Below are 14,622 nucleotides of genomic sequence, written 5' to 3'. Positions count from 1 at the left end.
AATAACTATTTTTCTATGTTCATAAATTAATTTCCAAAGATGGTAACTTTGGGAATCACCAATACATGAATGCTTTTCTAAAGAACCATGCAAGGTTCTCCTACAGCACAAGGCTCTAAAACATTTTGGGAACTTGTATTTTAAAGGTGTTTTCACACAGTTTGTTTTGTGTTTGAGTCCGGTTCACAATTTCAGCTTATGTGTGAAAGCTCATAACAACCTCAGACCCCTTTAATTCAATTCAATTCAGGTTTATTTGTATAGCGCTTTTTACTATACAAATCATTGCAAAGCAATTTTACAGAAAATTTAGTTTCTATAATATTTAAAAAAGAACTTAAAAAAAACTTTAAACTGAACTGAAATCATCTAAGTGCTCTGAAAAAAGTGAATTTCAGGTCATTGTGAATGGAAAGTGGACTGAGAACTGACCACAACCAAAGTGAAAAAAAACAAGAGATCTACTTTCTACTTTCATGATCAACAGTGTAAATGCAAAAATAATTATCTTTCAATATTCTTTCATTCATTTCAATAGCTAGTAACTTTGGGAATTACTAGGTTTTCCTAAAGCATTAGGATGTAAAACCTTTTTTGGCAACTTGTATTTTCAAATATTTTATTATGGGTTTTCACATTCGGTTTGTTTTAATTGTTTGAGTTCACTTCACAATTGTATCTTATGTGTGAATACTCCCATCCACCTCAGACCTCTTTAAAGAGAACTAACTAGTTTCCACTTTTGATTAGTGTGAATGGAACGTGGATTGAGATGCCAATCAAAACAAAAACAAAAAGGAGATTTGAGACCACTTTCAGGGCCAGCGGCTGTATGTATGCAAAAGAACTTGTTTCTCCTTAACTTTCCACTCTATAAACTTTCTGGTTCACTTAAAAAAAAGTTTTGACTTTGGATCTTTTAATGTGGCAACCAGGTTTTCTACAGTATCAATTTCACACTTTGTTTGAGTTGATTTTTCTCCCAACGATATCAATCCCCTTTACAGAGAACTACAGTAAACAGAAACCTGAAGAAATGGCCTAAGAACAGTTCACTTTAGGTCAATTTAAATGGAAAATGGTGTGAGACTTTGGCTTTGGGTTCTTTTAAAATAGGAATCTGTATTTTTTTTTTTTTTTTTTTTTTTCAAAGCCTGTAACTGTAGAGGATCAAAACAGGAAACGCAAATTTAGGGCTTTAGCTAAAATAATCAGCTTTTTGAGCAGGGATGAGTATGTGGGGAATGAAAACAGGAGTGTAAAATCAGGGCACAAATCTCTTCTACATTTGTCAGAGCAACCCTGCCCTCAATATGTACAGACACAACAGTTGGTGTACAGCAGCAACAAAGCGTGCGGGTGAACATGAAACGAGAACAGAGCTGCTGACCCCATAGTGCCATAAAGATGGCGAAGAAGACGGTGGCCGCGTTGTCGAACAGGTGGCTGGCCCTAGCCGTGCCGCAAGCAGTGACCAGTTTCCAGTAGCTGCAGGCTCGATCACACATTGGGCACATGGTGATATTGTTTCTCTCGTCGCAGACTTCCATACTGAGTATAAAAAGAACAAACCTGATTTCAGAAATACATCACGTCTCTATATTTCCCTAGACACCATAATGTTTCTCAGTAAAACTATTAAGGCCACAAAGTTATTTGTTTCCTTAAGCTTTTATTAATCTGAAAGAAAATGCATTTATTCTATTTTCACCTCTTGTTCCAAAACATAGTTGCTTTAATGTCTAAATAGATGTGGCTAATATGAAATGTTCTATAAAAGGTAGCAACTTCATCTTCACACACTGACACTGTGCACTCATGATTTAGCATGTTGCTATGCTAACTACTACTGTATATAATAATAAAACGTAGAAATAAATGACAAAAAAAAAAAAAAAATCATTTACAAATTTTGGCAGCTTAACATTGTATTTGATTAAAATTTCACAGCGTTATTTAAGTACAACCCCTACAGGTTTGTGAGGGAATTGCAGGGAGTTAGATGAAAACTTTATAATTAAATCAAATGTAAGTTTAAAATAAATTAATGACTGTTATATCAAATTAAAGGCTGTATTTTAAATAAGCAAATAGTCTGTTGCACTATCTATTTCAGAGTGAAAAGTGGCATTGTGTCACAGATTACAGTTTTTGTTTTATAGCAACAAAATACCTCGGTTAATAGTAATGCTGCTTCTCACAAACTTCATCTGTTTAATGTGCATATTTTTTATTTATTTTTTTAATTTATATTTCTGTGGACAGAAGTTTACAGCAATTCGCTGGTATTCTTCAAAAAGTTAAACTTGCGGTGCAAAGACAGCATAATTCTGCTGGATGTTCTTTGCAACATACTTCATATCAGTGGTGTTCCTATAATACTTTTTTTTCTAGGTAGGCAATGCACTAGGTTTTTGAACAGCTTGTTTTCAGCAGTGGCGTCTGTGAATTAATGAATGTCGTTGTGAAACGACCAGTGAACACTGAGTCACTCTCATTAAACACTACATTACAGTCCATTAGAGTCACACCATTTCAAACCCACTCTAAACTCTGTAATTACCATGCGCTCCAACATCCATCCATTTTTCTTTGCAAAGTTCAGCAGTGATTACTTCCATAAAAGGCTAGGCATATTCTTCGCTAAAAATCTTTCACAAAGTTCAAAGCCATTGCAGAAGATAAAGTATTGCTGTCTGTAGATGCTGCTGAAACTTGTTTCTCAGGGGTGTGAGACAGTGGAATGTGTCTGAACTCAGTGGCACAGATAAGAATGTGTCTAATTCTACTTAATTAAACACAGTAAGAGGCTGCTAATTTATGTAACTATCAACGGTTTAGGGTAGAGTCACATGCAAGTTAGCACTCTTTTTACAAAAACAATGCAAATAAACCAATGACATAAATGTTATAAGGTGACCTGGGGATGTTGTCTTCCACAGTGACACAGCCGTACAGGAACACGATGACTCCCACAATTGCTGCTGGGATTAGCATCTGAGTATACACACCCAACCAGGCAAAGTACAGGCCCACTTTCTCACCAAAGTACTTCCTAAGAGAAATAAAGAAGTTTCAAGCAGAGCAATAAAGGCAACGAACTGAAAAATACTATCTAGCAAACATCTGGAAGAATGCATTCTCTTCTGTAGCCTGAATGGTAAGGGATTGTCTTTTTAATGTGCAATGAAAGATTATTTAAACAAAAAATAAAATAAAAATGTCATGTAATTAAATGAGTATAAAATATTAAAAAGAAGATACATGGATTGTCCTCCCGCAGGATCCTCTCCATTACAATGTTCTTGTTTTTTCAGATTTTCTTTTTTTTTGTGTGTGTGTGCTTGTTGGTTACATTGCATGACTCTAAATATCATTAGTAATCAGTGTAGCAGTCTTTTCTAAATAATATTTTCCCCTTAAAATAAATAAATTAAAAAACTAATAATTTTCTAAAACTGTTGTATTACTTAGACATTTTTATCTTATCATAAAAGAGCCCTAGATGTATGATTTTCATTTGTAATTGTAACGATGACTGACTCGACATGGGATCCATTTGCAAGCTTTTATTAGAACACTCGTAGTCGTACAGGCGAAGGGTCAGGATCAGCAAACACAGTATAATAGAGATATCAGAATCGTAGTCAAAACCAAGCAGTGGGTCGGGGTAACCAGCAAGTATCACAGTCCGTATAACAATCTGGGTTCAAAGGTAGGCAGCAAAGGTTCTAGGATCGATAAACAACAAGGGTTGGCAACTGGGATAGCAAGACAGGGTAGAACGCTCAGAAATGTTAGCCGTGGCAGAAACAAGACTTCGCAATGAGGTGACGCCAAGGTCTGGCTTATATGGCAGTCTCTGATATGGAACACCTGGCCGGTGATCAGTCCAAGGTACGGGGCTGTTGGGTAATGTAGTGAGTATCAGTGTAAGTGAGTGTTTGGATGCCTGTAGGTGTCAGTATTCGGGCGAGGGTGCCCTCTGCTGGCCTCTGGAGGGACTCACGGGGTTCGTATTCGTGACAGAGCCCCCTCCCTGCGAACGCCTCCTGGCGTGAGGTGGAGGGCGACGTCGGGGTCTTCCTCGAGGTCGAGGGGCCGGTTTCTCTGGATGTTCTCTATGGAAATCAGTGGTTAAGTTGGGGTCAAGAATGTCCTCGGCATTGACCCAGGAATGTTCCTCTGGACCGTACCCCTCCCAGTCAACCAAGTATTGGAGAACTCGTCCCCGACGTCTTGAATCAAGCAGCTCTCGCACCTGATAGGTCTCCTCGCTCTCCACCTGAACCGGTTGGGGACTCTGCTCACGGGACCTCCCCTCACCCTCCTCCTCAGGGGCAGCAGCGGGCTTGAGCAGTGACATGTGGAAAGTGGGAGAAATACGATATGTGTCAGGCAAAGCAAGGCGGAATGACACAGGAGTGATTTGTTGTGTGATTTTGAATGGACCCACGTACCTAGGACTTAGCTTTCGGCATGGCAATCTCATCCGAAGGTCTCTGGTGGACAGCCAGACCCATTGACCAGGTTGGTAAGTGTGTCCAGGGCGTCGACGACGGTCGGCCTGTTCCTTCAGGCGCCGTACAGCTTGTTGAAGATGTACATGGGCCTGATTCCATGTGTCCTCGCTTCGTTGAAGCCAATCAGTAACAGCGGGAACATTGGTGGGTTCACCTGACCAGGGAAACATGGGTGGTTGGTACCCTAGAACGCATTTGAAGGGGGTGATTCCAGTGGAAGGCTTGATCAGGGAGTTCTGAGCATATTCGGCCCATAGGAGAAAACGAGACCAGTCCTCTTGATGGGAGCTGCAGTAGGAGCGGAGGAACCGAGTGAGCTCCTGGTTGAGGCGTTCCACTTGACCATTGGCTTCGGGGTGATAGCCAGACGTGAGACTTACGTTGACCCCTAGGGCTTGAAAGAAATCCTTCCATAAACGAGAGGTGAACTGAGGACCTCTATCCGAAACGATGTCGTCAGGTATGCCGTAAAACCTGAACACCCAATTACACAGGAGTTCGGCGGTCTGAAGAGCAGTAGGGAGTTTGGGTAGAGGTATGAGGCGACAAGCCTTGGAGAATCGATCGATGATCGTGAGTATGACCGTGTTACCCTGGGATAGGGGTAAGTCTGTGATGAAGTCTATGGCAAGGTGTGACCAGGGTCGTTGAGGGATAGGAAGAGGTTGAAGGAGTCCAGCTGGCAGTTGACGAGGGGTTTTGTGCATGTTACACGTCTGACAGTTCTGAATGAATTTAATAGTGTCGGGGTTAATGGTCTCCCACCAGAAGCGGTTCTTGAGGAGATGGAGTGTGGCTGTGATGCCGGGGTGACCGGAGGCAGGAAGACAGTGAATATGACTCAGGACCTGATCACGGTGAGGGGCAGGTACGTAGGTTTTATCCGGTGGACAGGCGGCTGGTGGTGCTTCTTGTGAATTGTGTTGTTCAATAAGAGTCATGATATCCCACTGGATGGGAGCAACCACCACATGGAAGGGCAATATGCGTTCGGGGACTGAGATGGAAGGGTCGTCATCATGGATACGTGACAAAGCATCGGCTTTAGTATTCTTGGAACCTGGGCGATAAGTGACATTGAACTGGAACCGGGAGAAGAACAAGGACCATCTGGCTTGGCGTGGGTTGAGTCTCTTGGCGGAGCGTAGGTATTCCAGATTTTTATGATCCGTAAAGACGGTGAAAGGATGAATAGCCCCTTCGAGCCAATGTCTCCACTCTTCAAACGCTGCCTTCATGGCTAACAGTTCTCTATCACCCACATCATAATTCCTCTCCGCTGGGTTGAGCTTGCGTGAGTAGAAAGCACAGGGATGAAGTCTCTCCTGAGGGCCTGGTCGTTGTGAGAGAACGGCCCCAATGCCAGTATTGGAAGCGTCAACTTCGACTAAGAAGGGAAGAGAGGGGTCAGGGTGATGCAGGATAGGAGCGGTGACAAAGCGTTCCTTTAATTCCTTAAAGGCTTGACGGGAGGCTTCGGCCCAGGTGAGACGATGGGTACCTCTTTTGATCATGGAAGTGAGAGGACTGACGACTGTACTGAAATTTCTGATAAAGCGTCTGTAGAAATTGGCGAATCCCAGGAACCGTTGTAGCTCCTTGAGATTCTGAGGCTCTGGCCACTTGAGTACAGCAGAGACCTTACTGTCGTCCATAGCAACTCCCCCCGGACTGATGACATAACCCAGGAAGGTAGTGGATGTGGTGTGAAACTCACATTTCTCGGCTTTGGCGTACAGTTGATGTTCGATGAGGCGCTGTAGCACAGTTCTGACGTGTTGAATATGATCCTGTAGGGTGTTGGAGTAGATGAGAATATCGTCAATGTAGACCACAACAAACTTGTTCAGCATGTCCCTGAAGACATCATTAATGAACGCCTGGAAGATGGACGGACTATTGACCAGTCCAAACGGCATAACCCGGTATTCATAGTGACCGTTGGTTGTAGAAAAGGCCGTCTTCCACTCGTCACCCTCTCTGATGCGAATCAGGTTGTAAGCACAGCGTAAGTCAAGCTTGGTGTAGTATTGAGCTGTGCGAAGTTGTTCTAATGCAGCTGGAACCAGAGGAAGGGGATAACGGTACTTCACCGTGATCTCGTTGAGACCACGGTAATCAATGCAGGGTCTTAAACTGCCGTCCTTCTTTTTGACGAAGAAGAAACCAGCGGATGCAGGGGAAGTGGAAGGACGTATGAAGCCTTTCTCCAACTCCTCCTTGATGTATTTAGTCATGGCTTCGGTTTCTGGGAGTGACAGTGGGAACACACGACCCTTGGGTGGATTGTGACCTGGTAGAAGATCAACAGCACAGTCATGGGGTCGATGAGGTGGTAAGGTGTTTGCTTGGGTTTTGCTGAAAGCTGCCTTGAGGTCGTGATATTCCGCTGGTAGGTTGGGAACCTCGAATGACTCCTTGTTAATCGCCAACGAGCGCACTGGAAGAGGAGAAACGGTAGATAGGCATTTTGTTTGACATTTAGTGCTCCACTTTAATATCTGACCTTCCCTCCATGATACTAGCGGATCGTGCAGTCTCAGCCATGGTAGTCCCAGAATTATGGGTGTATTAGACGTGGGCAGAACGTAGAACTGAATGACCTCCTGGTGCAGTAAACCGGCTGTGACGGATAGACTTTGTGTAAGGTGAGTGATGATACCAGTTCCCAGGGGACGACCATCTATGGTAGCTACAGACAGAGAGTTAGCACAGGGTATTAATGATACGTTGTTTGTTCTTGCAAACTCGGCTGACATGAAATTCCCAGCCGCTCCAGAGTCCAGTAAAGCAAATGTGGTCACTTGAACGTTGTTAATGGTTAGCTTCAGGGGTACAAACACACTGTTTACTGGATGGAGAGAGTGTAAGGATTCACTCACCAATTTGGATGAGACAGATGAGGGACGTGAAGGACAGTTGGCTCGTTGATGACCAGGGGATCCGCAATACAGACATAGACGATTTGCCAAGCGGCGATTCTTCTCCTCAGATGAGAGATGATAGGTATTAACTTGCATGGGTTCAGAGTCCTCGACAGACTGAGCTGCTTTAATGACAGTACTGACATGAGAGCGAGGTTTACGTGAACGCTGCAGATTGTCAATTGCTATCGTTAACTCGATGAAATCGTTCAAACTTCTCCCCTCATCTCGACATGCTAGTTCAGCTTGTAATTCATGACTTAAACCCTTTCGAAACAGAACTTTTAAGGTGTCACTCACCCAGGTCGTTTGTGCTGCCAATGTGCGGAAGTTCATAGCATACTCAGCAGCTGAAGATCTCCCCTGAGAGAGCTCTAGCAAGCGTTCGCCAGCACTCTTTCCCTCCTTGGGATGATCGAAAACCTCACGGAAGCGTGTGAGGAAATCATTGAAGGAGGAGAAGGATGATCCATCCGTGCGCCATACAGCGGTAATCCAGTCAAGAGCCCTTCCGGTTAATAACGAGCAAACAAAGGCAACCTTACTGTTGTTAGTGGAATAGAGCATGGGTTGTTGTTCCACAAACAGCGAACATTGTAGTAAGAAGCCTTTACATTTGTTAGGGTCACCGTCGAATCTCTCAGGAAAAGCCAGTCGTGGGTTAATCTGAGAGGGCGTGGGAACCGCATGTGCAATGGCGGCCGCTTGTGGCGCGGGTGTCGTGACAACAGGACTATGGAGATTCTGAATAGCCCTCACCAATTCCTCCGTGACGGCGGTAAGATGATTTAACTGTTGCTGATTAGCAGCGATCTGACTTGCCTGAGCTGCCAGGTTGGTGCAGAGATGTTCATAGGCTGCTGGATCTTGTCCTGGCGAAGTCTTCTGTAACGATGACTGACTCGACATGGGATCCATTTGCAAGCTTTTATTAGAACACTCGTAGTCGTACAGGCGAAGGGTCAGGATCAGCAAACACAGTATAATAGAGATATCAGAATCGTAGTCAAAACCAAGCAGTGGGTCGGGGTAACCAGCAAGTATCACAGTCCGTATAACAATCTGGGTTCAAAGGTAGGCAGCAAAGGTTCTAGGATCGATAAACAACAAGGGTTGGCAACTGGGATAGCAAGACAGGGTAGAACGCTCAGAAATGTTAGCCGTGGCAGAAACAAGACTTCGCAATGAGGTGACGCCAAGGTCTGGCTTATATGGCAGTCTCTGATATGGAACACCTGGCCGGTGATCAGTCCAAGGTACGGGGCTGTTGGGTAATGTAGTGAGTATCAGTGTAAGTGAGTGTTTGGATGCCTGTAGGTGTCAGTATTCGGGCGAGGGTGCCCTCTGCTGGCCTCTGGAGGGACTCACGGGGTTCGTATTCGTGACAGTAATGTATTTTTAGATTTAATTTTAACTTAATAGATGCAGACAAAAAAATGAGTGGCAGGTTCATTGACATCTTTTAGGTCATCACGATAACGTCAGTATAATAATCCAGTAAACCAGTGTTATTTTAGTATATAAAATTATAGTTTTTGCAAATATTTTGAATTAAATGTTTATTTGTTTATTAGTTCTATTTTATATGTTTGCACTTTAATTTTAGTTTAATGTTTTAAAAATATTATGGTGTTTTTGTTATTTTAGTACTTCAAGTAACTAAACAAAAATGAGAAATGTTGCCTTATTTAAAAAAAAAAACTAATTCTGCTAAGTTTCTGTTTAATTCAAATTTTTTTTAAAATTTCAGTTACTAATTTAATTTATTTATTTTTCTTTAAAATTGTATTATTCATTACTTAAAACATACATCAGACATTCAGTTGTTTTGCAGATTTCAGACATCGCTTATCTTATGTGAACTAATGATAAACATTACATTGACAATCTGACTCCTGAATAATGCATATCAGTAGGGTATTTCTAACATCTCCCTTCTTGCTAGCTCATAATTCCTGGGCAAACGTTTGTCTCAGTCTCTGGCAGTGCATTTATTGTGAGGGTAATACCTGATCAGTCCAATGGGCTGGTACTTGTAGAATATGCTGTAACTCGCCCACTCTTCACACAAGATCTGCAAAGACGGAGTTAAAATTACATACATCCTAAAACAGTGATTCAACATGCATTCATACAGCATGGCTGAAATGCACAGTGAGTGGGGTTTAATGGAAATGGCAGTGGCTGATTATTCACTGATACACTGATGAAAAGGACAAAATTAAGCCTCCATTCCATCATGTAAGTAATTTTGAATGTATTGACTTTGGTGGACCTGGGGATGTAATGCACAACAGTAATATGAGTAAGTAATGGTGGATTTACACCATAGCTGCATGGAGTCTTCCAGTCTCAAGAACAAGAAGCTACTGTAACTGCAATATTTTGTACGAGAAAGCAAGGAAGGGAAGGCCAAAACATTTTGAAATATGACATCAAATAATACACAAACCTCTAAAAACAACATTCTACAGTGAAACCAGTAGATAAAGTCTGAGAAGCAGACAGGGTCTGTTTTGCTTCCCTTGAGCTTGTTGCATTCCCATTAAGATTAAAAAGAAATCCATTCACATACGTTTTCAACAGATCCACAAATCATCTTGAATAGTTCAAACTTGTGGAAATAGATGGATTAATTACCAAGTAAACATGCAGTAATTACTCAAATAAATGGTTCACCTCCATACCTGCAACAATCAGTATATCTGCAGATTGATTATACAGAGGGTTTGCCTGATGCCGCATGGTATGCATAGCTGTGTGATGATCATCACGGAGACTTGGGTTAATAACAATGTCCCCCGTGAAACTATCCAACTGGAGGGCCGCTTCGTGTACCGAGCTGACAGGACTGCAGCCTGTGGTAAGAGTAAAGGCGGTGGACTGTGCATCTATGTTCTTAACAGTTAGTGTACCGCAATGAATGTTATTGGAACACACTGCTCCTCAGATTTGGAATATCTGGCAGTAAAATGCAGACTGTTGTACATGCCAAGAGAGTTTTATGCCTTTCTGATTACATACCACCACTGGCTAATGTCAGGTCAGCACTGAAGAAGTTGCACAGCACTATTAATAGCCGGCTAAATGATTATCCAGAGGGAGTTGTGATTGTATAAGGAGACTTCAATCAAGGTAAAATGAAAGCAGTGCTTTATAATTTCTTCAAGTGCATTAATTTCATGATCAGGGACAATAATATTCTGGATCAAGTCTGTACAAACATTCCAGCAGCGAATAAAGCTGCAGCATCATATCTCCGAAAAACACACAAACAGACAGAGAACAACTTATTTTCAAGAGCTGTGACATACACCACCCTGCACTTACACCCTCCAGCAAAATTGATTGAATGAACAACAGTAAAAAATTAAATATATTTGTTACATATATAGAAAAATGCATAAACTTGATATAAATTTTAAGAAAAACAATACAAAACAAAAAAAATCATCAAGAAACAGCCGAGCAACAGAGAAGGACAGCAGCTTGTAAGTGTTTTGTCTCGTTTTCTCATTAGACTACTGTGTGTTCGTCATTGCTAGGAAAGTTTTGGTTTAAATTGTGTGTCTTACCCTGGTAAATACGTGCTGAAAGTGGCGCTTGGTTTTGCGTTTGCCTATTGCGGGACTGCCCAGTTTCGATCTGCTAAATAGTGAAGCGTGGCCAGCTGACTTCAATCACAGGTAATCAGGCAAATACAAAAGCGGTAGGTTTCACCGTGACAGCCGTCGCGGCAGCTCTCGTGTGAAGACGGACGAGTGTAAAGACCATCGACTCTACCTGCACGACTCCACCAAGCAAGGACACCGACAGGACACTTGAGTATTGCTTTTCTCCCCTTTCTTTACTTTTTGTGTAGCTTGCTCCCAAATACTTATTTCTTACACTTGTAGTCACTATGTGCTTTCAGATCTCTACTATCACTACTAACACTCGGAGAGCACGCAATGTACATTTGCAGGAAGGCCTGTCTGTCAAACCTACTACTCTGACCTATTTTTACCTCTGACCTCTACTACTAGGCTCTCTATTCCAGTTGGTCTCTGGAACTGCCAGTTAACAAAGCAGACTTCATCTCTTCTATTGCTACTCATTCCGGTCTCAACCTCATGGCACTGACTGAGACCTGGATCAAACCTGAAGACACTGCCACTCCCGCAGCCCTCTCCACTAATTTCACTTGTTCCCACACTCCTCATACCACTGGGAGGGGTGGAGGTACTGGTCTGGTATATCAAAAGAATGGAAATTTGATCTTCAGCCATCCCTTACAGGTAATGGTTCATTTGAATCACATGCCATAAATGTAACCCACCCTGTTAAAATCCACTTTGTGGTCATTTATCATCCCCCAGGTCAATTGGGAAACTTCTTAGAGTTGGATGTGCTGCTATCAAACTTTCCACTTCTCTTCTCCATCTACATGACGTCATTAGGATCTGTCATTCAGAAGCATTGCTTTTCTTATCACTGCTATGCTAATGACACCCAACTCTACTTCTCATTCCTACCAGATGACCCGACATAGCTGCTCGCGTTTCGGCCTGTCTGAGTGACATCTCTAGCTGGATGAATGACCATCACCTTCAGCTTAACCTTATGAAGACAGAACTCCTGGTGATTCCAGCTAACCCATTGCTTCATCACAACTTCTCTATACAGCTGGGCTCATCAACCATTACTCATTCGAGGACAGCCAGAAACTTAGGAGTTGTGATGGATCATCAGTTAAGCTTTACAGACCACATTGCTACAACGACCCGGTCCTGCAGATTTGCCTTATACAACATTAGGAAGATTAGACCCTTCCTGTCAGAGCAAGCCACCCAACTTCTTGTCCAAGCTCTTGTTCTCTCCAGACTGGACTATTGTAATGCTCTCCCTGCGGGCCATCCTGCATGTACGGTCAAGCCTCTGCAATTGATCCAGCAGCAGCGAGGGTTGTCTTCAATGAGCCAAAAAAAAGCTCATGTTACTCCTCTCCTCATCAGGTTACATGCATCAATTTCAAGGTACTGATGCTTGCCTACAAGACAACCACTGGCACGGCACCAACATACCTAAACTCACTGGTTATGTGCCCTCCAGAAGTTTGCGCTCTGCAAGTGTACAATGCCTTGTGGTGCCATCCCAAAGAAGTTCAAAATCACTCTCCTGGACCTTTTCCTTGACTCTGCCCAGCTGGTGGAATGACCTCCCAATCTCTTAACCAACTAATATTAGCAATTGTCCTTCTTTTCTTGTCTTTTCATTTATAAAAAAAAAAAAAAAACGTGGCTATGCGTTCTATACTAGACTAACTGAGACTTGTCATGGCACTTGTATACTGTTGTTGTTCTCTTGTTGACCTGACTGCTTCTATTGTTCTCATTTGTAAGTCGCTTTGGATAAAAGCGTCTGCTAAATGATTAAATGTTAAACCATTAATGGTTGGATTAACAAATGGAGCTACCTTCCATTTTCACAGGGCCCCAGACAGCTATTTTTATAGCAGCTCAATTGTAATTGCTTGATGCATGAGGAAAAAAACCTCACTGGTTATTGACTTGGATTATGCTGCTTTATTCATATGGATATTACTCAAAATAAACAAAGTGTGTACTTTCAATCTTTACTTGCTATATGCAAATTTGTGAGAGAAGTGAACTTTTAAGACATTGTTTAATATGACGTTTTTAAAGAATATTATGCTCATGTAGGCTGCATTTAATTAAATATCGTTTTTCTATTTTAACATACTTAAATATATTTATTATATTTCTGTGATGAAGTGTAGAAATTTAATCAATTAATACTCCAGGTGTCACATGATCCTTCAGAAATCATTTAAATATGATACATTATTATCAAAGTCGGAAACTGTTGTGCTACTTGAGATATATATATATTTATTTTTTACCTGTGAGAACCTTTTTTCAGGATTCTTTGATGAATAAAAAGTAAAAAAGAACAGTATAAAATCAGCACAACAAAACCTACTAAGCTTGTTGCGTCACAAGAACACTATAATATACTGTATTTGCATGCAAATCTTACAGAAACACACTAAACAGACCAAAACTCCAACTCTCCACGGTCCCTTGAGGTTTGTTGTGAAAAAAATAAAAATAATAAGAAATAAAAAATATCTAATTTACTCTTTTTTTTTTTTTTTTTTAGTTCTTGAAAATAACCATTATACATTATTTTGAGAAAGGCAACACTTCCCACTACGACTCAACAGCAAGCCAGCAGGAGAGCTGCTCACAGATGGCAGAAGTGGGAAATGATCCTGTTGCCTTGGTGACCTGACAATTATTCGGAGCTTACTGCATGCACATCCAAAGTCTCACCAGGCCTCCTCTACACAAGCTACTTCAAGTTTCTGAAGCCCATTTATAGGGGGTTTAATTATATCTTAAGCAGTCAATATGAGAATCAATTACCACATTCCTACAGTATGCCATAAAATTGTGTTAAAGCTGGGGTTATTTTTTTATTCAGTGATAACTCTTTTCTCAACAGATGGTAAAGTGACGGACACAGACCAGAATGGAAGGATTTATCCATTTATATAGCCTATCGATTGTTCTCATCTGTGGGCTGGAAACCTTGCTGCTGGCACCACTTGGGCCTTAAAGTAACCCCTGACTTATGCCTTCATTATCTCCTATCACCGTAGGTACAAAGGCAGCTGTTTTTGTACATCTAACATTTCAAAACTTACTGTATGTCATTTATACATAGTCATTTCAGTTCACTCAAATCTGATATTCACATATCAAAACATAATGTGAACAGCCAGACAAAAAAAAAATTACCTGAGCACTAAGTCATGAAATACGAATGTAGCCTGATGCAGATAGAGGTTCAAAACATGTTTTGTTTCAAAAATAATTGTGAGATTAAAATATCTGTAGTCCAAGATACGAGTATGCATTTTAATGTCTTTTACCTTTCTGTCATTTGCTTCAGCATTTATGCCATCGATATCGCCCTGTAATTAAAATAATTAAATTAACTTACACGAGAAACAGAACAATCAGTTGGAGAGAATTGAAAGGATTTTTGCACACATAAATGAGAATAAAATATTATGTCACTCACATCATGCAAAGGATAGGCCTCTGTATAGACACCACTGCCCAGTAGACTGCTGATTCCTGTGTACATGACCAAAAGTTTTTTATTAC

The 14,622-nt window shown here is 41.5% G+C and overlaps 1 protein-coding gene across 5 annotated transcripts in view; it reads right to left on the bottom strand.

The window, feature by feature from the left end:
• Positions 1-14,622, bottom strand: part of LOC113051792 (anoctamin-1-like) — a 58,214-nt gene that overhangs the window by 13,396 nt on the left and 30,196 nt on the right. For all 5 annotated transcript variants that reach the window (XM_026215867.1, XM_026215868.1, XM_026215866.1 and 2 more), the window contains 5 exons: positions 14,537-14,592; positions 14,385-14,426; positions 9,457-9,521; positions 2,921-3,055; positions 1,391-1,551 (listed from right to left, as the gene is read on the bottom strand). In XM_026215867.1, coding sequence (XP_026071652.1) covers positions 1,391-1,551; positions 2,921-3,055; positions 9,457-9,521; positions 14,385-14,426; positions 14,537-14,592 — 459 coding nt within the window. The remainder of the gene's footprint in view (positions 1-1,390; positions 1,552-2,920; positions 3,056-9,456; positions 9,522-14,384; positions 14,427-14,536; positions 14,593-14,622) is intronic.

The sequence above is a fragment of the Carassius auratus genome, chromosome 32 (genome assembly GCF_003368295.1).
Source record: "Carassius auratus strain Wakin chromosome 32, ASM336829v1, whole genome shotgun sequence".
NCBI lineage: Eukaryota > Metazoa > Chordata > Actinopteri > Cypriniformes > Cyprinidae > Carassius > Carassius auratus.
The sequence above is the reverse complement of the archived record's forward strand: the minus strand, read 5'-3'. Positions and strand labels throughout refer to the sequence as shown.